A 27458-nucleotide genomic window follows, 5' to 3' on the forward strand; every position below is an offset into this window, starting at 1 on the left:
GTTCACAATGGAGATGAAACTGAATTAATTCTCTTTTTGTTTTGTTTGTATATGCTTGCTAATAACAACTGTCTTTGTGTAGGTTCCAGAGTTTCACAATAATGTGGACTCCAATAAATGTTTTCAATCTTGCAAAGGTGAAATGTGAAGAAAGTGATATACAATCAAAATCACATGCTTCGCATTAAGACATATATATGTGTTATTCAGCAGTTAATTTCTTAGACATTCATTATAATGATGTCGATATTATAGTGTGTTTAAAATTAGTTGTGACTCTTGACATTTGGCTGGCCGGAGGGGGATGTGATGCCATTGCCCAGGTAACACCAATAGCGAGCTGGCTTTCCCTGTCACGCCGCCAGCAGCTTGGCTGGTTAAGCACCCCAGTTGCCACACCATCAGCAAACAGTACCACGTGGTGTCACGCATTAGATGAATCAGCATTTGACAGCTCTCGTAAAGTAGTATTTTCTGGCGTTGAAGTGTTCTGTAGTCTTCAAGCATTTGGAACAAGTTTTCTGTGTTGGTGTTGCATTAATAACAAGAGTGCAGTATAGCTGAATACGAAATCCGGAATGAAAGTGTCAATCGAGAACACGTTCGCCAGCTGGGAAGATAACATTCTGCTGCAAAACATTCCTCGGGATTCGACAGTAGTAAAGGACAAAACGCGATACCACTCTCTTGTGATCCATAAAGCTCCAACAATGCAGTGGAGGAAAGCGGATATTTCACTCTGGGTACAAAGAAATGTTCCATGAAATATTTGAACCTGTATAAGGCAAAGTTAATGGAACTTGTAGTGCTGTACAAGCCAAAACTCCACGCTACCACGTCAATGAACTGGCTAATGGTGAAGGAAATATATTAATCGGGCTTCCTCCGACAATAGAAGCCACTGTAAATGTTACACAACAGGATAAATCTTGAGTTGTCAGCCATACCAAAAAGGTAGTTACGGAGACACCGATTCATGAAGGACTGTGATGAGTTTTGAGGAATATGTAACTTAACACAGCGAACTTCACTTAAAACTTCTGGGCTGATAGGCTGTGGTCGATATATAAAACTCTCCCGTGACGTTTCGTCTCCGACTGCGGGAGACATCCTCCTGCAGTCGGAGACGAAATGTCAGGGGAGAGTTTGATACATCGACCACAGCTTATCTGCCCGGAAATTTTAAGTAAAGGCAGTACCGGCCGTGAAACCCTACATTGTATGATTAACACAGCAGAGTTTAGAAATATTCATCTCAGTAACATTCTAATTCAGTTGAAACTGCAACAGAATCCTGAAATAGTGTAATATTAAACTAACAACTGAGTGCCAGTCATGTCAGTATAAAAATAAACTTGTAACGTCTCTCTTATATTGTTACAAAACCCACAGCAGTTCACGTTTCATCAGCTATTGATGGCCCTCAATTATTAAATTATTTCACTAAAAAAATCTGTAGTCACTTGAATGTCACGGTAGATATGGAAGTTTCACATATTAATTATATGGCAAAAGACACTCGTCTTTATGCGCTGTCATTTTCCAGAATAGTGTTTGGATATCACAGACCATTTATGAGACACGAGGAATTTTTGAATATTTCACTCTAGTTTTCGCTGACACGAGTTCATCCTTCCAAGTTAAATGAATAATTCACTGTATTCTAAATTTAATATGCAGCAACACGTAACCTAACACGCACCAAACACAAATTCAAAGCAGTACCTATTTTTCACTGCAAACTAAGAATTTCTTGCAGTAGGTTAGCTACTATCGAAATATCACAATAACTATGACTGTTAATGAAATTATAGGTGGTTTATCATTAAGCTAACGAAATAAACTATAAGACGTGCGAGAATGAGAGTTTATTACCGAGTAGTTTCTTTAAAATCATTCATGAAATATCACTCTTCAGACGACTTGCTCCTTACAGAGTCAAGCACCACGCCGAGTAGGCCTGGCGTTATACTGCGGTCACCTGCTGACGCACCCTGCACACGCTGGCAACTACGCTTCCCTCCACTCGCTGCATATTGAACTGCCAAAAGTCGCAAGTTGTTTTAAATGCATGACAGAGTGTAAAATATGTTTCATTTAGCAAAATCTGAACATGAATTGTATAAATAAAGAAATATTAACACAAACTACATAATATGTGCTGAAATGAAATTCACAAAAGTGTCAAAGAAAATCTATTCTAAAGATTTAGAACTGCTCTTGAGAGTTGGTGCACCTTTATGGAGGAAGATCTAAGCAACTGGTCCCCCTGAATTGCAGTTGAGATGAAAATTAATGATTTCCAGGCTTCTTTGATGTAGTTAAACATCTTCAGGAAATTATATGGATAAGGAAGTCACAAAATTACAAAGTAAAAAATTAAAAAGTTTACTTCAAGAAAACTTGTAGAGGAAATGTCATTAACAGGTAATACTATAGAGAAATTTGTACTTGATGTTAGACAAAGCTTCTTGTTATCCCCAAAACTGCTGTGCATAAAGCCAATCAGTCAGGGTTCGTGCAAGAACTGCACGCAAAATGCACTTTATAATTTTGAATGAAAAAAGACAGACCTTGTAGTCGATGAATGCTATGACACATTCGTATACGGCAATGTTAGTGATAAGTGGATTACTTGTTCTACAGCTCTGTGTGTTTCTTCAGGTACCTGAAGGCAAGTTAGGATCAAAAATTAAAAAAAGAATACCTTTTAATTACAGAAATCTTGTAATCATTGTAGCAGAATTGGGGAAAAATAGGAGAGAATAAGTTTCAGTATTGCAGCTGAAATGTCTACTTTCCAGTCACAGAAAATAATTCATTTCTTTTGTTGGACTCATGGCCTGGACATAAAAACACCTCTGTCTTTAGGAAGATGACAAAAAGATTGTTAATACAATCCATATTCCACCGAGAACTAATACTGCAATACAGACTCTCCGTAAAAAAAGTTTTCTACAGTGGAAAGCATTTTTCAAAAAATTGATTATAGCAGTTTGTCATTCCTGGTATATCAGCGGAACAGTATTGTTAAACTTCAGACATTTGTGCATTATCAGTTTACATCACCACATTATATGAAATTGATAAAGTATGTCTATTGCGCAACACAATATTCAGAACAACAGCCACAACCATTTCTTCCTCCATTTCAATTTTGTCTAAATAAAACTAGTAATTGCTGTGAAGTGCCTGAATGCATTGATTTTTACTTTATCAGGTATGCCTGGTATAAAGAAAATGTTTATTTTTGTCTTCCAGTAGACACTAAGCAATTTTGAGATGACTTTCGATAACAAACAATAAACTGTTTCATTGACAAAATGCCTATTGGCTTCTGTCTCTGGTTCCTCGGCCGACGTTCGTCTGATGATTTTACTGACGTTTCACCAGCACAAGTGGCTGTCATTGACAAAGCTTCACCCTCCATTGCTGGTGGTGAACTGGAGCAGAGCTCACAGCCGCAGACTATATGTACCTGACACGCCAGTGTCCGAGGGCTTCTCTGCGGTCATTTCCGGTGTGGTTCTCCTCTTGCTACCAGCGACAGTCGTTCGCTGCAGCACGGGAAGCCAGAATTTGTTTACCTCAAGGCTTTCTTCTTTCTTATTGAAGCTATTCCCATATTCTGATATTTCTATAGCCCCTCTGAACAAGCGGGTGTGATAGTGCTTCCCTACAGCCAGAACTTCCGTATTGGCTACTACGTGGTCAGTCTCACACTATGCGTGCTCTGCTACGGCCGATTTTTCCACCTGCCCCAACCTGCAAAGTCGCTTATGTTCTTTGATCTTGGCATTGAATGATTGTCCAGTCACTCCGACATGAACTTTTCTGCACGTGCATAGTATGCGGTGTATTCCTGACATTGCAAGTGTGTTCCTTTTCTCCTTTGCCGAACTAAGACACTCTTTGATCGTCTTTGTCAGTTTGATAATCGTCTTTACACTGTTTTGTGCAATATACGGCTGATTCTGTCCATCACTCTGCGAATGTATGGCAGAAAGAGCGTACCCGAAATTTCTTTTTCGGATTTGTTGCTTCGGTGAGTGTTTGGCTCTGTTACCCTTCTAATATAACGTGTGGAGTACCCATTGCTCCTCGGAACACTTTCCAGGTGTTGCAAATCGCGTCTGAGATGCTGCGGCTCACATATTCGTCCATCTCGCATTAACGCCAACAAGAGTATATTGGTACTGCCTGCCGATAGGGAAATACGACCGTCATAATGAAGACCAAAGATTATGAGCAAAAGATCCGCGTGCTGTTAGATCCAACAATGTACTGAAAAATAAGCCCAGATCCGACACAGCATATTACATGGATTACAAATCGCTTAATCTAGGCATCTTCTCTGCCGGTGGATATACAGAGGAACCTGCTCAATACAGAAGCCCTACCACCTCAGCTGTATGGATTACCCAAGATCCATAACAACAACCGCACGTGGGAAAGACTGACATGTACTTAAAGGACTTGGGACATTTAATTGAGAAGCTGAAGAAACTAAAACTTGCACCAAACGACATCCTGGTCAGCTCTGATATTGTTTCTTTGCTTACAAAAGTGCCACTCTGTGACTCTCTGGAGCATGTCGGTTCCATTTTCCCACAAGACATCACAAAGCTCTTCCGTCATGTCTCATCATGAGCTATTTCACGCGGAATGGCAATTTCTATGAACAGCTGGAAGGCGTCGCCATGGGTAGCCCTCTTAGTCCAGTGGTGGCCAACTTCTTCATGGAACATTTTGAAATACAGGCACTAGACTTGGTGACGTATAACCTAAGGTGTGGTACAGATACGTCGATGATACCTCCATTGTGTGGAGCCATGGTGAAGAAAAGCTCGGTGACTTCCTAAGACATTTGAACAGCCTCCATGCCACCATAAAATTTACCATGGAAGTAGAAAAGGACAATACACTACCATCTCTATATGTGCTGGTCACAAGGGATGGCTGAAACCTGGGACACAGCGTGTATCGAAAACCAACACACACATGGACTGGTACCTGCACAATTTATCAAACCACCACTCGAGCCAGAAAAGAGGTATGATTAATACTCTCATAATGTGAGCAGGATGAATATGTGAGCCACAGAACCTCAGACATGAAATGCAGCACCTGGAAAGTGTTTTGAGGAGCAATGGGTACTCCACAAGTTATGTTAAAAGTGTAACAGAGCCAAACATTCGGTGAAGCGACAAATCAGAGAAATAAATGTTGGATACAGCCTTTCTGCCATACTGCCATACTGCTAGTACTTCAAAAAATTTATGATTTGAGGATTTTTTGGTATGGTTTAAGTGCTTGAAATTCGTGTGTGTGCTCTTTGGACTTCACACTATACAGTGCTACATTGTCTTGTTGTGGCTACATGTGCTTATTCACTGATTCCTGTGCTAGGCAGCTGTTATAAGAAGCTCTTCGTGTGAAAAAATGAGTAACTTTTTTTTAAAATACTTGCAGTGTGCCTTATGAGTTAAAATTCCCACAGTGCATTTCTTTTGGTGTATTCTTCATTTGTGAAAATTTTCAGGGTAGGTTTCGACATGTTAGATTGGACCATTCCCTGTTAGTAGACAAAGGGAATTGCCATTTAATACCTAAGGGAAAGGAAAGAATTATTAGATATTTCTTGTCTGTCACTAGTTGTGGAAAGGCTTCCACTTACGTATGATAATTTTTTATAGACCTGGAAAACTGTTGCATATTGATTGAGAAACAAACAAATTATATATTTTTTCATGTTTTAAATTGTTGACAGTGTGAACAATAGATTGTTTTATTATTCCAGAAATCATCTTAAACAATCTCAAGGTGCATTAATTGCTGAATTGAAACGTTTGCAAGTCAACGTTGAAGTTCGCCATCTTAATGTTGGAGACTTTGCATGGATATGTCAAGATAATTCAAAGAATGAAGCAGTTCTACCATATATTGTAGAAAGGAAACGGACAGATGATTTTGCAAAAAGTATAAAGGATGGGCGCTTTCATGAACAAAAGGTGTGACTATAGGTCATTTCCTGTACTTTTGCATAATATGTCTACTGTGGTTATAATTTAAACATAGATTTTACAATTCATTGTTCATGACATATGACAGTTCACTGAAACATTGCATTATTAACTCTAGGAATAATAGTGATAGAAAGATAATTTTTTTTCGGTATCATTTGTGAGCTTGTATATCGCTGATTTAAATGTTGATTACAACTTTTAGTTGCACAGGATGATTTATCATTAAACACACTATTTGTTCTACATTACAATGGATGCTTAACCTAAGGTACATTAACATGATCAGTAAAAATTGCATATTGCAGACAGTATATCCTGACAATTTTGTCTGGCAACATTGCTGTCACATGAATTGCAGCCACATGTACAGCAACATTACCAGCTAGTCTTGCCTGGTAATGTTTGCGACAATATTTTTCTGGCCCAGAAGTGTTTGCAAAATGCCACACTATTGCAACAAATTGACAAATGCAAGCTAGTGGACATGTGAATAGCTCTACTGCTTTTACATAACACAAAGATTCAAGTTAGAAAGGGCAAGAGAAATTGGGCTTTGTGGGTGCATAGCTTTTTAAATAAGCGGAATGCTGCAGAAAATTTTAACTAGTGAACTGATGCTGTATGCATACCTGTTACAGAACTTTACCAGATTGTTGAAACATAATTTCAAGCAAGTGGTGCAACAATAGCTAAAAATGATACAAATATGAGAGAGTGTGTAACAATTACAATCTGAATGGTGATCACCCTTTGGTTATTAGCTATTGGTGATCAGTACAAAAGTATAATGTATCTCATTAAAGTTCACTGTTCATCAGTAAGCTTCATGCTACCAGAAGTGTCTATGCTTTGGTAGAAGGACTGAAAGATTTCGTTAAGGGAAATTTGAAATAAGAACACTATTCTTACTTTCTTTTTTTCACCAGCACACATCACCTTTTACACTATCTATTCCTTCTTCAGGTACATCTTGAGATAGTATGGAACTTGTGATATCAAATGCAAACCATGTGGATGAAGAACCACCTGCACTTCCGCTTTTCCTATGCAACTTTCTTCTCTAGCATTGGTTCGAAGACTTCAGAACTTTTTGTATGCTTTGTCAACCACAATTCCAAGCTCACTGGCAACGGCTTGCCACCAGTTTTTTCAGATTGTGGTCTTTGCATGAATTACTTTTGAGGTCCCACAGCTCTTCTCGTAAATGGATCACATTTATTAAATTCATAGTTCTCTCATTTGTCCACTTTACCATTGCTGTATACAAGCTCATGTCAACAAGCAATTACAAAATGTGTAAACTTTTGAAGAAAAGAGAAATGATATTGTTTTCAGTCAGACACATGGCTGCAACACTGTCAGTGAGAGAAGTATGAAACAAAGGTGAGAGGGAAGCATTTACAGACAAGGACAGAGATAGATATTGCCCAGCAAACAAAAATATTCACAACCCTTGCTGCAGAACACCACTAGCCCCTCAGCAATATGTTGGCAATGACCTGCAATATCAGCAATATTGTCCAACCATACCGCAAAATTGCCATCTATTGCAGCAGTGTTGACTGCTGCCAAAGATCGCTGCCAAAGATCGCTGTAAAATATGGTCTCTATAGTAACAGCTATTTCAAAGGTTTTGGTTTGATACAAGGCTATAGGACTCTTCTAATTGCGACATTCTTAATATCTTAGTGGAGTAATTTCAGTAAACATCATAATTTAATGTGTAATTTCTTTTAATGCATAATTTCCAAACAATAAATCATAACTAAGACTAGCTTTATTTCAGTGAATCTGTCTAATACACTTGTCCTGTGCCTGCACTGTTGAAGATAGAGTGGTGTATTGTGTTGCTTTTCTTAGATGTAAGCGTAGGTTGTTTCCATTGTACAAACAGTAGTGAGAGAATCCAGAAATCATTTAAAGGATGGTTCCTTTCAAAATTTTACTGTCTTGATAAAATTAAAGATTACATCTTAGAGAAGTAAGTGTAATTTCTTAGTGGTGTGTTCAGTAAAGAAACCTCCATCTTGAAATGCTGAAATATCTCTAAGATTAGCATGCTGTTAGACTGCAGTGGAGGTATTTGTGATATTATTAGTTAAATAGATAGTTACTTGCTCTTTAAATAAAATTCATAATAAACGTTAAAATGTGGAACGTGTCAATAGGACAAACATAGAACATTTATAGACAACTAAATAACAAAATTGAAAAGAAAACAGTTATATGACTGCCTGATAGCCTTTTTTTTTGTTTTGTTTTTTAATTGACTCACTATCTCAATCTAGGATTCATCTCTGGACTAGAAGGAAAAACCTCTTTAATATACATTTGAAAACACATCTGGTATCTGTCAGACATTTTATTTCTGTGGCTAGATTGTCAAAGAGTAGTGCTGAACTTAGATTCATTAAAAGGCAATGCTGGTAATTTTGTACTTACGAATATTTCTCTTACTCTCAAATTCAGATGGATTGTCAATAACAAATTTTGTTAGTGAATAAGGCTGTGTTCGTTATTCCCAGATGCTTAAAGAGATATCTGCAAGATGAACAAGTGTGAACTCTAAACACAATTCTCATTACTTTCCTTAGTTCAATGAACACTTTTAGATGTTCCCACAGAATATTATCTCATAAGACATCAGTGAATGGATGTATGAAACATGTCTATTTGCTGACTTCTATATCCCCAAAGATGCCGAACCCAAATGCTTCCGTAGGTCTACTACACTGACAGAAAGAAAATCCAGCACCAAAAAATTATTAATATAAAGTAATGAGATTTTGGGAATACATTTGCCTAGGTAACATATTTAAGATCACAGGTTAATGTAAGCGCCAAATAAGCCTTTGCAAATATGAAATGCTGGTACAGTAAAAACTGGTGTAACCACCAGACTGTTGAATCCAAGCATGCATGCATTGCATTTTACAGGTGCCAGATGTCAGTTTGTGGTATGGAGTTGCATGCCTGTTGGTCGCTCAAAACAGGGATGGTTAATGCTGTTTGTGGATGATGCTGCAGCTGTCATCTGATGATGTCCCATATGTTCTCAGTTGGAAACAGATCTGGTGATCGAGCAGGCCAAGGCAGCATGTCAACACTCTGTAGAAAATATTGAATTACAGCAGCAGTATGTGGGCAAGCGTTATCCTTTTGTGGAACAGGCCCCAAAATGCTGTTCATGAATGGCAGCTGAACAGGTCGAATCAACAGGTTGACATACAATTTTGGAGTCAGGCTGCTTGGGAGAACCACAAGAGTGCTCCTGCTGTCATACGAGATCACACTCCAGACCATAATTTCAGGTGTAGCGTGTCTAGCACACAGACAGGTTGGTTGTAGGTCCTCAACTGGCCTCCTCCTAATCAACACATGGCTATCACTGGCCCCAAGACAGAACCAGCTATCATCAGAAATCACAGCAGACCTCCACGCTGTGCTCCAATGAGCTTTTGCTTGAAACAGCTGAAGTCGAAACGGCAGTGGTTTGGAGTCGGTGGAATGCCCACTACAGGGAATTTGTCTCAGGGCTGTCCATGAAGTAACTGATTTCTAACAGTTCATTGTATCACTGTGGTACCCACTGCTGCTGAAATTGCTGCTGAAGATGGATTTTGATGCCCCAAAACCATACTCAGAACACAATGGTCTTCCTTCTCTGTAGTGCCACGGGACACTCAGGAGCCAAGTCTTCTTGTGACTGTATGTTCTTGTGATCACCACTGCCAGCAGTTGTGTACAGTAACTACAGTCCTGGCAAGCCTTTCTGCAGTAAAGCAGAAGAAACATCCACCTTCTCATAGCTCTACTACATGACCTTGTTCATACTTAGTGAGTTGTTGATAACGGCATCTTTGTTGCCTTAAAGGCATTCTTGACTGACATCAATTCACCACATCCAATTTCAAGGGTAACTAATGCTCACAACTGGTACAGTGTGTATTTAAAGCAAAGCTGATTTGCATCCTCACAATGGCGCTCCGAGTGCCACTCTTATGTAAGTGGTCTGAAATTTTAATAGACATCATCTTTCAGCTGTAGAAACACACCTGTCAACCTTTTTTTTGTGTTTCACAACTCCTTGGTGTTGCGATTTTTGTTTTTTCCTGTCAGTGTATATGGTTTTTCCAGTTTAAGTTTTCATCAGTACACACATCTAAGAACTTACAATTTTCTACCCTGTTAGCTATTACTTATTCCTATAGTACATTAATTGGAGATGGGACATTTTTGACAGTACAAAACTGGGTGAGCTGCATTTTTACAAAGTTTAAAGCTAGCCCATTTGTGTAAAACCATTCAGTAACTTTCACAAAAACGCCATTTACGATTTTCTCTGTTGATGTTTCTTTGTTCATCTTCACAACAGATCTTGTATCATCCCCAAACAGGACTAATTCTACCTCCTGATTCAAATAAAATGGCAGCTCATTGGCACAAAGCAAGAACAGTAGTGAGCCAATAATCGAATACTATGGGCCTCCCATTGTAATTTCTCCCTGTCCAGATGATTTGGTGTCCCTGAACTACATTTTCCATAAAATCTTAATGTCTTTACTAAAATATTATGATTGACACAATCAAGTACCTTCAATAAGTTACAGAAGATTTCAATTGATGATATCGTATCATTTAAAGAGTTTATTATATCCTTAGTAAATATATAAATAGCTGACTCAGTAGACTGGCCCTTTTGAAATTGAAACTGTTATTGGCTAAGTATCCCATTACTACACAGGTGGGTGAAAATGCTGGACTACATTACTTTCTCATAAATTTGAGAAATAAATATGTAAGGAGTAACATTGGGTGGTAGTTATTGACATCTCTGGAGTCACCCTTTTTATAGAGAGTTGTAATACTGGCATATTTCAATCTTTCTGGGAAAACACACCGAGTTAATAATGCATTACCTAAGTGACTAAGAACCTTACATATTATAGGACAACAACTTATTATTGTTTTGTTGGAGTTGTTTTCCATGCCGTATGTACTTTAACTTTTTGCAGTCATGATGAGCTTCCTTGTTTCAGATGGGGATTTGATATTAATTTTTAATTCACTAAATTTCCACTGTACTGCTTCTTCAGGTTTTGCTTTCTCTTCTGAACTATTTGCATCAATTTGTTCACCTGTTTTTAAAAAGCTGCAACATTTGATCTTTCTTTCTCAATGCTCCCATTCTCTTTAACAGAAATGTCAGCTTCTATGACTTCTTTCTCTGTCTCTCTTCCAACAATATTCCACATTGATTTGATTTTGTTACCTGATCTGTCAATTTAGGACTAGCTGTGCATACTGCCACATTTTTTACAACTTTTTGTAAATATGTCACAGTATTGTTTATAATAATAAAATATTTCTGGGTCATTACTTTTTGTGGCTATTTTGTACAAGTCCTTTTTTTTCTTTGTGAAGAGACCTTGATACCTGCAGTGATCCAAGGTTTCTTTAATGACTTGCCATTATTACTTTTAATTATTTTTTAGGAAAACTGTTTTTAAAAATGGATAAAAATTCATTAAGAAATATGTTGAATTTAGAGTTAGCATTATGCTCATTGTTAACTTCACCCCATTCATCATTTTTTAAGATTTAAAGAAATCTTCAGTAGTTTTGTCGTTAATCAGCTTCACTGCTTTATTAAACCATTCACAAACTCTTCATAGTGCTCCCCATCTCTCAGATGGCTCGATAAATACATTTGTTCATATCAAGCACACCAACCACAAGCAGTACCTCCATTTTGACAGGTGCCACCTGTTCCATGTCAGATAGTCTCTTCCTTGCAGCCTCACCACTTGTGGATGCTGCACCTGCAGTGGAAAGCAGGTACTGTCAAAATATACTGATAACCTTACCAGAGCCATTAATGACACTATCCTATCCAGCTCATCAACAATCATATCTTCTGTATATCTTCTCTGACATAAGTAAACCTGTTAACCAGCCTCTGATCAGCACTCCCCTGATCACCCAGTATCACCCTGGCCACAGAAAGCTCAACCTCTTCCTTCACCGGGGCTTACACTCCCTCTCACCATGCCCTGAGATGAGGGATATTGTACCCAAAATTCTACCCACATCACTCAGTAGTGATCTGCCAGTAGCCCAACCTACAGAATACCCTTGTCCATTCCTACTCCAATCCTGCTCCCAATACTACACCCCATGGGTAATTCTCTCATGGTTGACCCAGATGCAAAACCTGTCTTATGCACCCATCTACCACCTCCTACTGTCATCCAGTTGCATGCATTTCCTATCTTGTAAAAAGCAGGATTGTGTGTGAAAGCAGCCATGTGATACAGGGTCAGTCGGCTAAAATTTGCACTGCAAATATTGTAGAAATGGAAAGTGCCATTGATGTGCGGTTTTCACAGAGTGGATTGGTAATCAGGGGCTCATATTGTTAGCCAATCAACAAATTGTAACAATACTTAGAAAGTGTATTTTTTGTACAAATGTAACTTTTTAAAATTGCACAATGCCTATTGACATTAACAAGCTATAAGTGGAGTAAACTAAAATTTCAGCAGTGTTTGTTGCATAATTCTAGTGCAAGTCATTAATGGGATATCGTATTTTGAAAAGTGGCCACACCACCACTTGTTTGTGCCATTCAATCACATAGTTGCTAAGTACGATGTTATTTTTACTTACAGTATGCTTGTGCGTTCCTTGAGTGCATTGTGACTTGCTAGTCAGTTAGTGTGTGATAGTCCAAGCAGTAGGTCATGAGTGGGTGATGGGATTTAACGATGCAGTGAAATGTTCATGGTGTGTGGAGACTGTAGGAAGAATATAGTTTATTCTTGTGTGGTGTGTGCAGCAAGATACCTGAATAGAAATCAATCATCTAGGCAGTTACTTATCAACCTCTTCAAGCAGTTATGTGAAAGTGGTAGTGTAACACCTAGACAACATAACAGAAGAAAACAACTAACAACAGAAGAGGAAGAAATTAATGTTCTTGCAGCTCATGTGCAATTGTATGAGGAAATGGCATGAGTCAGGCAAGTGCCTATGAATTCTACATCGACATAGGTCCCGTCCCTATCACATCTCTCTCTGTCTGTGCTCTTGTTCAGTTTGCTGTTTCCATCTTCTTTTTGGCGTTTTTGGTCCCTTTTGGGTTTGACCTCCATTTCCAAAATTTTCCGTTCAGTGTGAGCCATTTGGGGATGAACTCCCTACCTAGCTTCCATGGTGCACGTCCCCCCCCCCTCCCCTTTCCCTTTGCACCATGGTCCCCTTCCTGCTAAGTCACCAGCATGGTAGACAGTCCGTGTGGTGGGGCTATTAAGTACCCACTTGGCTGAGCCTCCTGAAACCACAGGGATCACACTGCTAGTACCTCAGCTGTTAATGCCTCGTGTATGCCCAGGAGTCGATGATCATCATTAGGGGCACCAGAACCCCCGGCAATGGCCACTGTGCCAGATGGCCCTTGCTGTGGTTGGGTGGTGCCCACAGGGCGAGCCCCTGATCGGAGTGGGTGGTACTAGGGCAGATGCCTTGCACAGGAAGCGACAAAAGCTTCACCACCCTGGCCATTCTGTGGCCATCTCGAAGAGTGGTAGCAGATGTGATTCTCCACCTTCTGAGCCTTTGGCCTTCCCCTCCCTGGCCATCCCCTGGGAGGAGGGTCAAGCTTGCCAGCTTGGGTTGAAACCTTTTCCTTGGTACCTGGTTTGTACCAGGGCGGATGGCAGAAGTTTTGCCACGACCAAACCTTTGTTTTTCCTGGAGACGATTGAAGATAAGTATGACGAAGTGGAATCGATGTGTAAAACGCGGCCCAATGCTTTGCTCATGAAGACATCTGTTTCCCAATCTTGACGCCCTGCGTGCTTGTGGCCGTCTCAGTGATGTCCCAGTCTCCGTCACGCCCCACCAGTCTTCGAACTTGGTACAGGGCATTATTTTCCATAGAGATCTTTTCCAAACTGGCGAGGAGCTCTGTTCTGACATCGAGCAGCGAGGGGGTTCGTCTTATCTGCCGCGTGCAGCGAAGCCCTCTAAACAATCACACCGCTACCGGTGCCTTTATCCTGGCCTTCGAGGGGGATGTCCTCCCAGAGAAGGTCAAGGTAATGGTGTATCAGTGTGATGTAAAACCTTATATTCCACCACCAATGAGGTGCTTTAAATGCTTATGGTTTGGACACGTCTTCCCGCTGCACCACTGATCCCCTCTGCAGTGACTGTGGGTGCCCTCTCCATGAGGGGAGTGCCTGTGCTCCCCCACCAGTGTATGAAAATTGTCATGGACAGCATTCTCCATGCTCACCTGTATGCCCGGTGTTTGTGAAAGAAATAAGAAATCAAGAGTAGAAAACCTTAGATTGGCTCACCTACACTGAGGCTCGTTAAAAGTATGACCGGCTCCATCCCATGTCTATGACTTCTACTTTTGCTTGAGTTACGCCCATTCCCCCTCCTACCCTCTCCTCTTCCCAGACCCATCCCATTCGCCCCATGCCTTCAGCCTCCTCCTCCTCCCTCTCCCACTCCCCATCCCCCTCAGTACCCATACCCACCCCTTCAGGTGATGCTCCCCCTCCTTTGGTGGCTGCCGGTACTCAAGCTCCCTCCTGGGACTCCTCTTCCTGGCACCCCCCTGAAAGGCAATCTACTGCTCCACATCGACAGCTCGATCTGTGGCCAGTGGGCGCCAAGATTGCCCGGTGTAATTCCGTGCCTGCCCTCACTGAAGTCTGCCCTTCTCTTCCTTCCCAAGAGAAGAAGCAGAAATGCAAGAACAAGAACAAGGCCTGTCCAGTACCCCCCGAGGTGCAGCCTTCCCCTCCCCCAATCAATGAACCAACAGCGTCTGACGGCTTGAGAATCCTCTAGTGGAATTGTAATGGGTATTTGCGTCACCTTCCAGAGTTGAAGCCCCTTCTTTCCTTCTACTCTGCTGCTTGTATTGTGCTCCAGGAGACCCATTTTGTCAATTCTTACTCACCTGCCCTTTGTGGGTTGCAACCTTTCTGTCGGAACCGAATTGGCCCTTTGCAGGCTTCTGGTGGTGTTTGCACCTTGGTCTACAAGGACATTGTTAATAAATGGGTTTGTTAATAAATGGGTTTGTTAATAAATGGGTTTGTTAATAAATGGGTTCCCCTCCATACCACTCTGAAAGCCATTGCTGTGAGGGTCCGTTTGGCCACTCCAATCACAATCTGTAATCTCTACCTCCCACCTGACTGGCCGCCCACATCCCATGCCCTCACCACTCTTCTTCAACAACTCCCTTCTCCCTTCCTGCTATCAGGAGACTTTAATGCCCACAACCCTCTTTGGCGTAGTCATACGACTACTGTCCTGGGCAGGTCAGTTGAAGCTGTTCTGGCAGGGCTTGACCTCTGTTTACTAAACACAGGTGCTCCCACACACTTTAGTGTGGCGCACGGCACTCTCTCTACCATTGACCTCTCCATCTGCAGTCCCACCCTTCTTCCCTCCATTCAGTTGGGAGTCCACGATGACTTATGTGACAGCGACCATTATCAGATTGTTTTGACCTTCCTTCAGTGTCTCTCACTGCTCCACCCTCCCAGGTGGGCCATATCTAAGGCTGATTGGGGTGCCTTCTTCTTTGCTCCCACTCCCCCCGTCTTGCCACATGACAGTGTTGATGAATCTACTCAGACTTTGACTGCCGCCATCCATTCAGCAGCTGTTTCAGCAATCCCCTCTTCCTCAGGTTCCCCACACCGGAAGATGGTCCCTTGGTGTACTCCGGAAATTGCTGCAGTCATAAAAGATTGCCGCTGTGCTCTTCAACACTTCAAGTGGCACCATTTTACTGCTCTTCTTCTGGTCTTTAAACGACTCCGCGCCATGCCCGCTACCTAATCAAATTTCAGAATCGGATTTGCTGGGAACGATATGTAGCTGCCCCTCTTCACAAGTCTGGGTGAAACTCAGGCGAATTTATGGCCACCGTCCTCCCACCGGGGTTGCAGGAATTTCTGTGCATGGTGTTGTCCTTACCAATCCAGATTTTGTAGCAGAAAATTTTGCTCAACACTTTGCTCAAGCTTCGGCATCAGCTCAGTATCCGCCCATGTTCCTTCTCCTGAAAGAGCGCTCAGAACTACTGCCTTTGTCTTTTGTTTCTCACTGCTCGGTGCCATATAATGCTCCAATCAGCGAGTGGGAATTTGCCAGCACCCTCACCCTTTGTCCTGACACAGCTCCTGGACCGGATTGGATACATAACCAAATACTCCAACACTTATTGGTGGCTAGCCACCATCGTATACTGACCCTCTTCAACCGTCTGTGGAGTGAGGGAGTTTTTCCTATCCAGTGGCAGGAAAGCATTGTTGTTCCGGTGTTGAAGCCAGGGAAACGACCCCTTCAGTTTGATAGCTACCATCCAATTAGCCTTACTAACACCCTCTGCAAGTTCCTTGAACGCATAGTGATTCGGCGGCTGTTTTGAATCCTTGAATCACACGACGTTTTGTCATCAACTCAAAGTGGTTTTCACTGTGGCCGCTCTAGGGTGGATAACTTGGTCCACTGGAGTCTGCTATACGGTTGGCTTTTGCCCATCGAAAACACCTCCTTCCAGTCTTCTTTGATCTGCATAAAGCCTATGACACCACCTGGTGCCACCACATCACCACCACCCTTCATGAATGGGGCCTTTGAGGCACTCTGCCCATTTTTATCCGTAACTTACTTTCTTGTCGCTCTTTTCGGGTCCAAGTTGGCTGCTCCTACAGCACTCCCCATCTGCAAGAAAATGGGCTTCCACAGGGTTCTGTGCTGAGTGTCCCTCTCTTTCTCATAGCCGTTAATGGTCTGGTGACAGCTGTTTGGCCGACAGTGTCCCCCTCTTTGTATGCTGACGATTTTTGTATCTACCTCACTTCCTCCATAATGGGCACTGCAGAACGCCGTCTACAGGGGCAATCTGCCGGGCGCACTCATGGGCTCTCTCCCATGGCTTTCAGTTTTTGGTGGCCAAGACATGTGTCATGCATTTCTGCTGTCACCGTACAGTCCATCCCCATCCAAAACTGTTCCTCGATGGCCAGCCCCTCATAGTAGTAGACACCCATTGCTTCTTCGGTCTGGTCTTCGATGCCCGGATGACATGGCTCCCTCATCTTTGCCAACTGAAGAGGACGTGCTGGTCCCATCTCGATGTTCTTAGGTGTCTGTGCAATACCACCCGGGGTGCAGACCAATCTGTTCTCCTGCGATTGTATCAAACGTTGGTCCAGTCTCGTTTAGACTATGGAAGTCCTGTCTATGGTTCTGTGTCACCTTCGACGCTGCAAGATACTAGACCCCATCCACCACTGTGGGGTCCGATTTGTGACTGGTGCCTTCTGGACTAGCCCCGTACTTAGCCTTCTTGCAGAGGCAGGGATTCCACCACTGTGAGTTTTGCACCAACAACAGCTGATATCTTATGCGCTCTGCATTCGCTGCACCTCAAGCACCTTAATTATGGTCTCCTTTACCCAGACATGGAGATCACCCTGCTGCAGCGGCAGCCACGATGTGGGCTTACCATGGCTGTCCGCATTCAGTCACTCTTTTATGAACTCCAGCAATTCCCTTTACCGCCTCTCTTCTCTGCTCACGCATGTACCCCTCCTTGGTGCGTCTCTTGGCCACAGCTCTGTCTTGATCTCTCAATTGATTCAAAGAATTCTGTCCCACTGATTGGCTCTTCGCCACCGATCCTACTGTCTCCTCAGTTCATTCCAGGGTTCAGAAGTGATGTTACTGATGGCTCTGTGGTTGCTAGCCACACTGGTTTTGCTTACACTTATGCGCGATGCTCAGAACTTCTTTCCTTGCCAGATGGCTGTAGTGTTTTTACTGCAGAATTGGTAGCCATCTTGCATGCAGTGGACCATATCCGCTCCTGCTCAGGACTGTCCTTCACTATCTGTAGTGACTATTGAGCGGTTTGGAGGCTATCGGCCAGTGCTTCCCTCGCACCCCTTGGTCATTGCTATCCAGGACTCCCTTTCTATCCTTGCTCAGCATGGATGCTCGGTGGTTTTCATTTGGAACCCAGGCCATGTTGGGATTCTTGGCAATGAACTTGGCAATCGACTGGCTAAGTTAGCTACTACCAGGCCATATCTTGCTGTTGGCATTCTGGAAATAGACCTTCGCTTGGCATTGCATCATCGGGTTTTGGGCCTTTGGGATGCAGAATGGCACACTTTTTCTTTGCCGAACAAGCTCAGGGCGATTAAGGTTTCTACAGCTCCGTGGTGGTCCTCCTCCTGGGCCTCTCGTAAGGCCTCTGTCGTCCTATGCTGGCTCCGCATTGGCCATACTTGGTTGACTCATGGTTCTCTCCTCCGCCTTGAGGACCCCCTCCTCTCTGTCATTGTGGATCTATGTTGACTGTGGCTCACATCTTACTGGACTGCCCCAACTTAGCCACCCTGCAACGGACTTTTAGCTTTTCAGACTCATTACCGCTGGTGTTGGCTGACAATGCATCAATAGTGGATCTCATTTTACGTTTTTTTCGTGATGGAGGTTTATTATCTCCTTATTTAAGGGAGGGACCTTCTACCTTATTGGTGAGTGGAAGGGATGGCAGGCCCTAGCTCCCCCTTTTGCCCTGACTGAATTGGCTTCAACTGGGCTTGGTGGTTCACCCCGGCTGTCTGACTTCCCACTCCTTTCCTTATGCAGTCTATTATGTCTTGAGCATCTCTTTGTCTCCTGTGCTTCTTCCTTCATGCCCCTGTCATTAGTCACTTTCTTTCCCTCACCTCTTCTTCCATCCTTTTCCTTCCTTCCCTGTTAATAGTTTATCATTTTATGGATATTGTAGTTCCCTCTTTTAATGTGTGATTTTATAGCTTTTAGTTAATCTAAGGTCGGAGGGTGTGATGACCGCATAGTTTGGTCCCTTCTCCACCCAACGAGCCAACCAAATCATTGGATTGGATGCAGAGGACCTGTACCTTGTCCAGACTGTTCCCCAGATTTTATGAGTGTAAACCTTTCTTCTGTGAGGAAGTCTGAAAGAAGCTGTCTGAAAGGACATACCAACCACACCTGATGATATACAATGACATATTACTGCAGCCTGCTTGGACATCTCCACTGAAATGTTAACACGTGTGCAGCAGTCATTCCATACCAGACTGGAAATGCTTATTGCTGCTGCCAGTGGTGATTTGGAACACAACCTGTGATGGCTAATTGTATTGTTACTGGTCAGAATCTACATAACTGGTGCATGCACGTGTGTTCTTTAGTGTGTGCTACCACAGGTATTGTACAAGTGTTGGTGTGGTAACTCTTCAAAATACAGTATCTCATCAACAACTCACACTATATTACTGCAAGAAATACCACTGACATTCTAATTTTACCCTACTTTTAGTATGTTAATGTTAATAGGTATTTTGCCACTTAAAAATTGTATGTTGGCACAAAAATACACTTCCAGTTGCCAAACATGCTGTTCATCATAACACAAATGTCTTAAACAGCTGCTTCACTACAGAAGTCACTTGGCTGCTCCCTTCAGCACTAGTCTCTCTGAATTATGGAGGTGGAATTTGTGTCTCCAGCATATCCAGGACTCTCACAATCCTACCAGCATGAACCTCTGCTAAATTGTTTCCTGGTGCCTCACTTTACCTTTTTCCCCTCTCTCTTCTGTCTCCTCCTACCACTCCCCACCACCACCAATACAGATGTATTCTCTCCCTCCCCCTCCCTCTCTCCCCAATCCCTCCCTCTCTCCCCAATCCCTCCCTCTCTCCCCAATCCCTCCCTCTCTCCCCCATCCCTCCCTCTCTCCCCCATCCCTCCCTCTCTCCCCCATCCCTCCCTCTCTCCCCCAATCCCTCCCTCTCTCCCCCAATCCCTCCCTCTCTCCCCCAATCCCTCCCTCTCTCCCCCAATCCCTCCCTCTCTCCCCCAATCCCTCCCTCTCTCCCCCAATCCCTCCCTCTCTCCCCCAATCCCTCCCTCTCTCCCCCAATCCCTCCCTCTCTCCCCCAATCCCTCCCTCTCTCCCCCAATCCCTCCCTCTCTCCCCCAATCCCTCCCTCTCTCCCCCAATCCCTCCCTCCCTCCCCCAATCCCTCCCTCTCTCCCCCAATCCCTCCCTCTCTCCCCCAATCCCTCCCTCTCTCCCTCTCTGTCCCCCTCCCATCCCTCCCATCCCTCTCTCCCCCTCCCTCTCTCCCTCTCTGTCCCCCATCCCTCTCCGCCCCTCCCTCTCCGCCCCTCCCTCTCTCCCCCTCCCTCTCTCCCTCTCTGTCCCCCATCCCTCTCCGCCCCTCCCTCTCTCCCTCTCTGTCCCCCATCCCTCTCTCCCCCTCTTTCTCTTCTCCCCTCCCCCCCTTTCACCTGTACTCTCTGCCTCATCTCCTTTCCTCCCCTCCCCCAACTACCCACCTCTTATATGCTCTACCCCTTGAACTCCTTTCATCTTGTTATGAAGCTGATGATTCATGTGTTTGAAAGACCTGCCTCACACCATCCCACTACTCTCTCTTCACCTCGGTCATCCTTCCTTCCCTGTCCCCTCCCCAACTCCATGTACCTAGACAACTGTCCTCAATAAATGAACAGTCAGTCTTGCTGTAGCTGTGCCTCTGGGAGTTTGGGTGTCTCTGTGGTTGTGTGTGTAAATGTGAATGTGTGTAGTTTTGCTAAATAAAGAGCAAGACCTCAAAAACTAATGTAAATGCTGTAGCTTGTTGAGTGTTTCTGTGTGCCACACATCAGTTGGCTATATTATCCCATCCAGGAATTTACATTGCTGTTATGTAATATGACTAACGTCTGTCATATAATGTTGCAAAGAAATGCCAAATCTGCTACCCAATACTGATTTTTCAGTTCAGTTTGACCACTTGTATATGTACCTTTCACTTTGAGGTTCAAAGAAATTTGTTGAAGACTGTCTTTTTACAGTGAGATGTGACGGTGAAGTTGTGCCTTCAAATTAATGGCATCTAAATCCATGACAGTAGATGAAATTTCTTGTATGATTCACCATGCTCATCACTTACTCATCTTCATATTCTTTGCACCTAAATTCACTTGATGAAGAATGCAGTGTACTACAAAAATCTGAAGTGAAGCAGGTAAATATTTCAATGTTTCATGTAAAGGTACTCTTTTTGTAAATAAGGTTTAGTAATTTTTCTCTGGTGATAAGGTTGCTATCACCTCAGTAGATATGAATTGGTAAATACCTAAGTTAATCACATTACCTAACAATGCGTTCGTGGTCTAAAGTACCATCACGTCTTGTAAATGTAACATGCACAGATGTTTTGATTAATTAAAGAAATACTTATCTTCTGACAACTGTTACTAATTGTCACTTGAGGCTGTATGGTTTGCCAAAAAAAGAAGGAAAAAATCATCTAGGCAAGAACATTAACAGTAAAAGTGGGGTAACTTAGATGAAGACATACAGTGCCAGTCACTTTTTCCAGTTCAGTATGTGGTAATATGCATTAAGAAACCACTGACTTCACACTTGCTGGTTGTGAATTGAATGCAAAAGGCAACACAGTCATGTACCATCTGTAAGTAAACAGCCTCAAATGCAGTATACAGATGTCGTTAAATGACCAGCAGGACAGAGTTCCAACCAGCAGAAGTGTTTGACCATTGTAGCACCTTGGATGATCAACAGCTAACAGCAGAAACTATGCAAGTCAGAGCTCAGTTAAACTTGCACTCTGAAAAGGACTTGTAAAAACTGCCTGTATGTACTCTTCTGGACTGTGGTTTCCTTTGTACATTTGCCTGTATCTGTCTGTATCTGTTTGTCACTTACATCTGTGAGTTGTAGCTGAACATAACAGTTCAATCAGGGCACTAGTAACTGGCATCTCTCATGATTCATGGTCTGGAATACCAGTGTTAGACTTTATTGTGTGTATTTTATTACTAATAGAGTGTTAGGCTCGTGCGACCATTTAGAGACCAGTCCAAGCTATCGGAGATGGTGTGCATAAGGTGTGCTTGCTTGTTTGTGTGTGTGTTTTCGTTTCTGAAGAAGGTTTTGGCTGAAAGCTAAGCGTCTAACAATCTTTTCATGTGGCTGTCTGCAACTCATCATGTCAATTTTATTGTTAGTAGTAATCTGTCCTTTCCCTAATATTGTTTAAATTCCAACCTGGAGTTTCCATTGTTTGAAATGTTACCCACTCATATGAAAATTAAAATGTTTTGTTTGGTGGTTTGTGTGTCTTCTGCATGTCCTTACAAATGTTTTCACTGTTTCCTTGTCCTACGATCACTTGTTTTTCATGGGGGCCCTCTCAAGTAGTAAAAGTTTAGTTATACCCACCCTATGCATGCAGAGAATAGCAAAAACATTTTAGAATTAATGGGGATTTGTAGGAATATTGACATAGGTTGAGTGAGAGAACACTTGCAATATTTTTAGTTCCTTACTTCAATCACTTGCCATTTCTGAAAGAATTCCTCTTGTGATTTCTTTTTTATGGCACTAGTTTTGATTGTCTACAGAAGTCATTAGAATAAGAAATTCGAAATAACTGTTATGTGTGCATAACATTCAATAAGGCTAATTGATTTAATTTTTGTTTCAGTTTAGACTTAAAAAATGTGGTGTTCAGAATCGCATCTATCTAGTAGAAAGCCATGGAAATAATCAGCATCTTGGACTGCCACTTAGTACGATTGAGCAGGCTGCTGCCAACACACATGTTGTAGATGAATTCATCATCACAAGAACACCAGGGCCACTGGGAACTATTAAATACCTTAGCTGCGTCACCAATTTTATTACAAGGACATTCAAGGTAAGGGTAAAAAGCATCTTAAGTAAAGAATATTGAAGGTACAAAAAATTAATTAGTGAGTTCACAGTATTCATTGGAGTGGCAATATGGTAGCACATGAGGCCCTTGCCCATTATTGCTGAGTTTCTGCAACAGAGCTGCTATTCCTCTTTAAAGCAGTTCCTGAATTGTTCTCAAAAGATTGAATGGGCTCTGCTCTGTCTTTCCCACCAACCAACAATACTCAACAACACCAGAGATCAAGCTTGGCTGGGGCTTGTGGCAGGTAGATGTGCCAAATACACAGTTACAGAAGTAATCAAGTGTCAACTGCATTTCAACAATTCGTCTTAAAATGAGTCCATTTTTGGAAAATGAAATTTGCCTCTCATTCTGTACATGACATGTCTTGCCACCTCCCATGGGAGTTGCTCAAGAATCTCTGTGATGCTATTGTGGCAATCAAATATATCCCTCACAATCTCACCAATGTTTGTGTGTAATTTTTAACTTGGTTCTATTATTCTGATTTGCCAAGAGCTCAGGCAGTTTGTAACACTGAGGGCTGAATCTTTAAACCACCTTATTAGCTAATTCTTCCATAGGAATATCAGGATATTTATAAAAGTTGATGGTTGATTCTGCAGTAAAACAAATTCAGAGAGATTTTCATCTAAGTATGCAAATCACATTGCAACTGCTTAGATTGTCACCCATCTTCCAGTTGTGGCACTTCACTCTTCTTTTCCACAAATCTGCCAGAATGTAATAGCATTTCTCGTACATATTTCTTCATTATTGATGATTATACTTTCTGTGAATAATTTTAGAAGCCACTAACAATATATAATAAAGTATTAAATACTAATTCATAATGCATAAGAATTCATTTAGGAGAAATTTTCATCACTTGTATTATGCTGGCCAGGAGAGGAGAATAGGTGACAGAGAATAAACATCATAGGATACATTCCAGACTACTCTAAAGTGTCCCTTGGAAAGGGCCATGGGACAAGAATTCGTTTATTTAGATAAAGACATTAAGCTCAGTGGGGGTAATGCTCACCGTGTCCTCCTTAGCATTCGATAAGCTGCACATGCCTTGTAGGTTGTGTCAAATGCAGTGCACCCTAGGGAGTTAAGTATTTGTTGGCTGAGTTTGTGTATGGTGAATCCAGAACTCCTGACCTGCAGGTTGATTTACACCACCAGTCCTCTATTGACATAAACTCTCTACGTGCTTCAGCAACCACTGTGTGGTCTGACAGTGGAATTTGTCTCTCTCTTTGAGTGTGCACCTTGACATAACTGCCCTGATCACAAAATTTATCCAGGCAACGAGGACTTACTCTGTATGGACCTTATGTCCTCTAGCTGTTCATAAAGTTTCTATGAAGCTTACCTGTTATATTAAAACCACTTTGTGGATCAGGTGAATACACTATGATACATAATGATACACAGAATTTCAGATGGTGTTTTTTATACTAAAGAGACAAAAGGAAATTTTGAAAAACTGACATCCTTTTATATTCAGAAAGCATTGTCTGCATGGCTGGAAACCTGAAATTGGTTAAAAGGCTCAGAAATTGCACTTTGTTAATGGAGGCCTCTATCACATGGCTAGCAACTATACTCTTAAATGTCATGCATCTTGGAGAAGATTCCGTTTTGACTAAGCTGCACAGTACTCTTATACATCCAATGGGTTATGTCATGCAAGGTTCTTTTAAATAAGGAAATATGTGAACGGAAGGAAGAATGGGAGAGTGAAGATGTTATAGACATCAGGAATGTTATTGAGAGGGTTAATAGCAAGCTGCAGATGAAGACCACTTATATCCTAACTTTTAACACACCTGAGCTTCTGAAGTACTTAAAAGCAGGGTTCATCCTCATAAAAATATGACTAATTCTTTAAGAAGCTCTGCCCAGAATTTGGACACACTATGCTGACATGTAAGGGACAGATAAAATTGCCGAAATTACGATAATATAACCCTTGAGAAAGAAACACAATGTCCATCTCAGACAGCCTGTCTTCATTGCGACAAAAATCACACTAGCTGAAGTCGAGATTGCTTTATATAGTGGGAGGCAAGAAAAATCCAGGAAATGAAGACCAGAAAGTGCGCATCTTTCAGAGGAGGTAAGATGGAGATCGAAGCACAGCAGCTGCCTGCCTTTGCCACATTGTTCACATCAGTAGTGAAGAAACAGTTAGCAAACATAACCACAGCAACAGTCACAGGTAACAAATGCAAACATAAGTTTATGTCCTGCAAGTGTAGTTGCAGAAGCTCACCAATAGCAAAGCAGGTAACTTCCTCTTGGCAGATAACTAAACATGCTGTATCTGTGGTGAACAGTCCACCATCCTCATCTGAACAGGCAGACAAAATGCAAATTCCTTGTGTGCTTCAAATTTGTGAAGACACCACCACCACCACCACAAGTCAGTTTCACCACTCACTTATTAATAGAAAATTCTCAATGTGTTGAAGAGAGAAGGAGAAAGGCTGATGAAAACCTCCAAACTAAGATGGTTCTCATACTCCAGTGGAACTTCACGTGGTTCAGGACATGTGGAGGAATGAAGATTGATCTCATAGGAAAGACTTCTCTGCCCATGTGTACAAGAGACACATTTTAAAAATTACTATGCACCTGTACTCAGAGGTTGTAGGCTCCACAGAACAGATGACCTTACTGGTGATAGTGTGAGGGTTGGGTGGTATTGTTCGTCAGGGACACGTGCCACTCCTCACCTATGCTATTAACCACAACACTGTAAGAATTGGGTGTCATGGTTCAGGTGTATAGTTATGTTAGTGTGCTCTGCATCTCTCTCATCCAAATGAGCCCATTCATGGTGAAACCCTTAAAGCAATGTATTGTTGAACTCTCCCATTTCTTTCTCATTTTAGGAGATTTTGGCACACACAGTGTGCTGTGGGGAATAACCTCTACCGGCTCCAGGCATAGAGTAATTGAGGGTGCCACACAAACAGAACATGTTGTTGAACATGTCGTCATTATGTATGCAAGAACCACAGTGCACCAGTCTCAAAATAAGATACTTGGTCAATCCCAATTTGGTTCTAGATCAGTCTACTCATTTTGCTATCTTCTCTCATCCTTTTGAAAAATTAAAGTCTAGTCCGCACTTTTGGGTTTCACTCACATTTTTTGCACTATTGTGGGTCTTTGAGGGGAGGGTACATTAGATGGCATCCTATCTGTGAGATATGATAACCACCTTCATATCCCCAGTACGTGGGCAACTACTCCTGCCAAAAAGATAAGATGGCAGCTAGTCCGACATAGTGACATAGTCATGTACCCTGTCAACTGTTGCCCTCCCTGGTTACTCAGGGCTCTCACAGACGATGCCTAAGCTGATCTCTTCATGTAAGTCAAAGAATAGATGCCTATTCATTATGGGTACCAGGACTCTGAGCAGTTACAATCAAGCCAGGTGGTCATTGCAGTGGGTGTTTAACACCTGTAGGGAGACCATTTCACCAAATTATATGGTTTCATGATGGAAACCTCTCAAATGAACTAAACTAAACTTATCTTATTCAGTTGCCGAAAATGGAATTGCCGGCATTACAGGACCAAATGTATCATCAGTCTTGTATGTCAAAAACTTCTGTCTGTACTAGAGTTCTACGTCATTGTGCTCAGCAGCAGAATGTCACTTTCAGACAGCAGTCAGAAGACATGGGTATGGACCTAAAATTGTGGACATAGTTTATCATCTACAAAATTCTGGGTCACGCACTTTTGCAGAATTTGATCCATCCACTTACGCCCTGAATTGTATCTGGACAAAAAAGGGTGGAAGTATTAGATGACTTTTGCTTTTTAAGACTGCTGTTTGACCGAAAACTGACTGATATAAAGTCAACAAAATGAAACTGTTTGCTCAGAAATGCAAGTCCCGCATCAGGCATTCTTGCCGTGTACGGTCATTTCACAAATTGTGGCAATAGATTTGTCACATTAATGCCCATGTTGGCTATTGCATCAGCATATTAGAATGGTAGTGAAATGTACTATACATAACATTGCAAATTAATCCCAATTAAACATTGTACATGGAAGTATAGGAGGTCTGCAGTGATTGTGAAATATGCAGTGATTGGACCGACTTCACCAGATGCGATATGAAGGAGTGTTAGTGTCACTGTGCATGTGGTAGCATCTCTTGTCTTCATGAGTACAACATTGGTGCATATTAATTGGAGACTTTAAGAGAACTATTGTAGAGCATGTGTCACGTGGGACAGTGCTTCCATGCATAGAGACCGAGTGATAGGGAAGTGTGCAGGGGATGACGTCTGTGCATGCATGGCAGCAGAGAGCAGGCAAAATCCGCGTTGCAGAACTGTTTTTCTGTGATTAACAGTCAGGTTCATATGCCTTTGGTAGATTGTATTATACATTGAAATCTATGAAGGGAATAACACTGTTTAAAACCTATTTTGATGAATCATCTACATGAGAGAAACTTGCATCACGTCTTGACGTTGTGTCCACTGCTGCACGGCATATTGTCTGTGTGACATCGAAAGGGAGAACAGCTGTTGCACCTTTGTGAAGACCTCAAGTGCTTTCTCAAAATAATGATTGT

General features: G+C 42.1%; 1 protein-coding gene across 2 annotated transcripts in view; it reads left to right on the plus strand.

The window, feature by feature from the left end:
- The window catches only part of LOC126183503 (crossover junction endonuclease MUS81), a 201216-nt gene that overhangs the window by 132782 nt on the left and 40976 nt on the right, over nucleotides 1-27458 (plus strand). For both annotated transcript variants that reach the window (XM_049925547.1, XM_049925548.1), the window contains exons 8-9: nucleotides 5801-6011; nucleotides 22628-22840. In XM_049925547.1, the coding sequence (XP_049781504.1) occupies nucleotides 5801-6011; nucleotides 22628-22840 (424 nt within the window). The remainder of the gene's footprint in view (nucleotides 1-5800; nucleotides 6012-22627; nucleotides 22841-27458) is intronic.

This window comes from Schistocerca cancellata, chromosome 4 (genome assembly GCF_023864275.1).
Source record: "Schistocerca cancellata isolate TAMUIC-IGC-003103 chromosome 4, iqSchCanc2.1, whole genome shotgun sequence".
In the NCBI taxonomy this organism is placed as follows: Eukaryota; Metazoa; Arthropoda; class Insecta; order Orthoptera; family Acrididae; genus Schistocerca; species Schistocerca cancellata.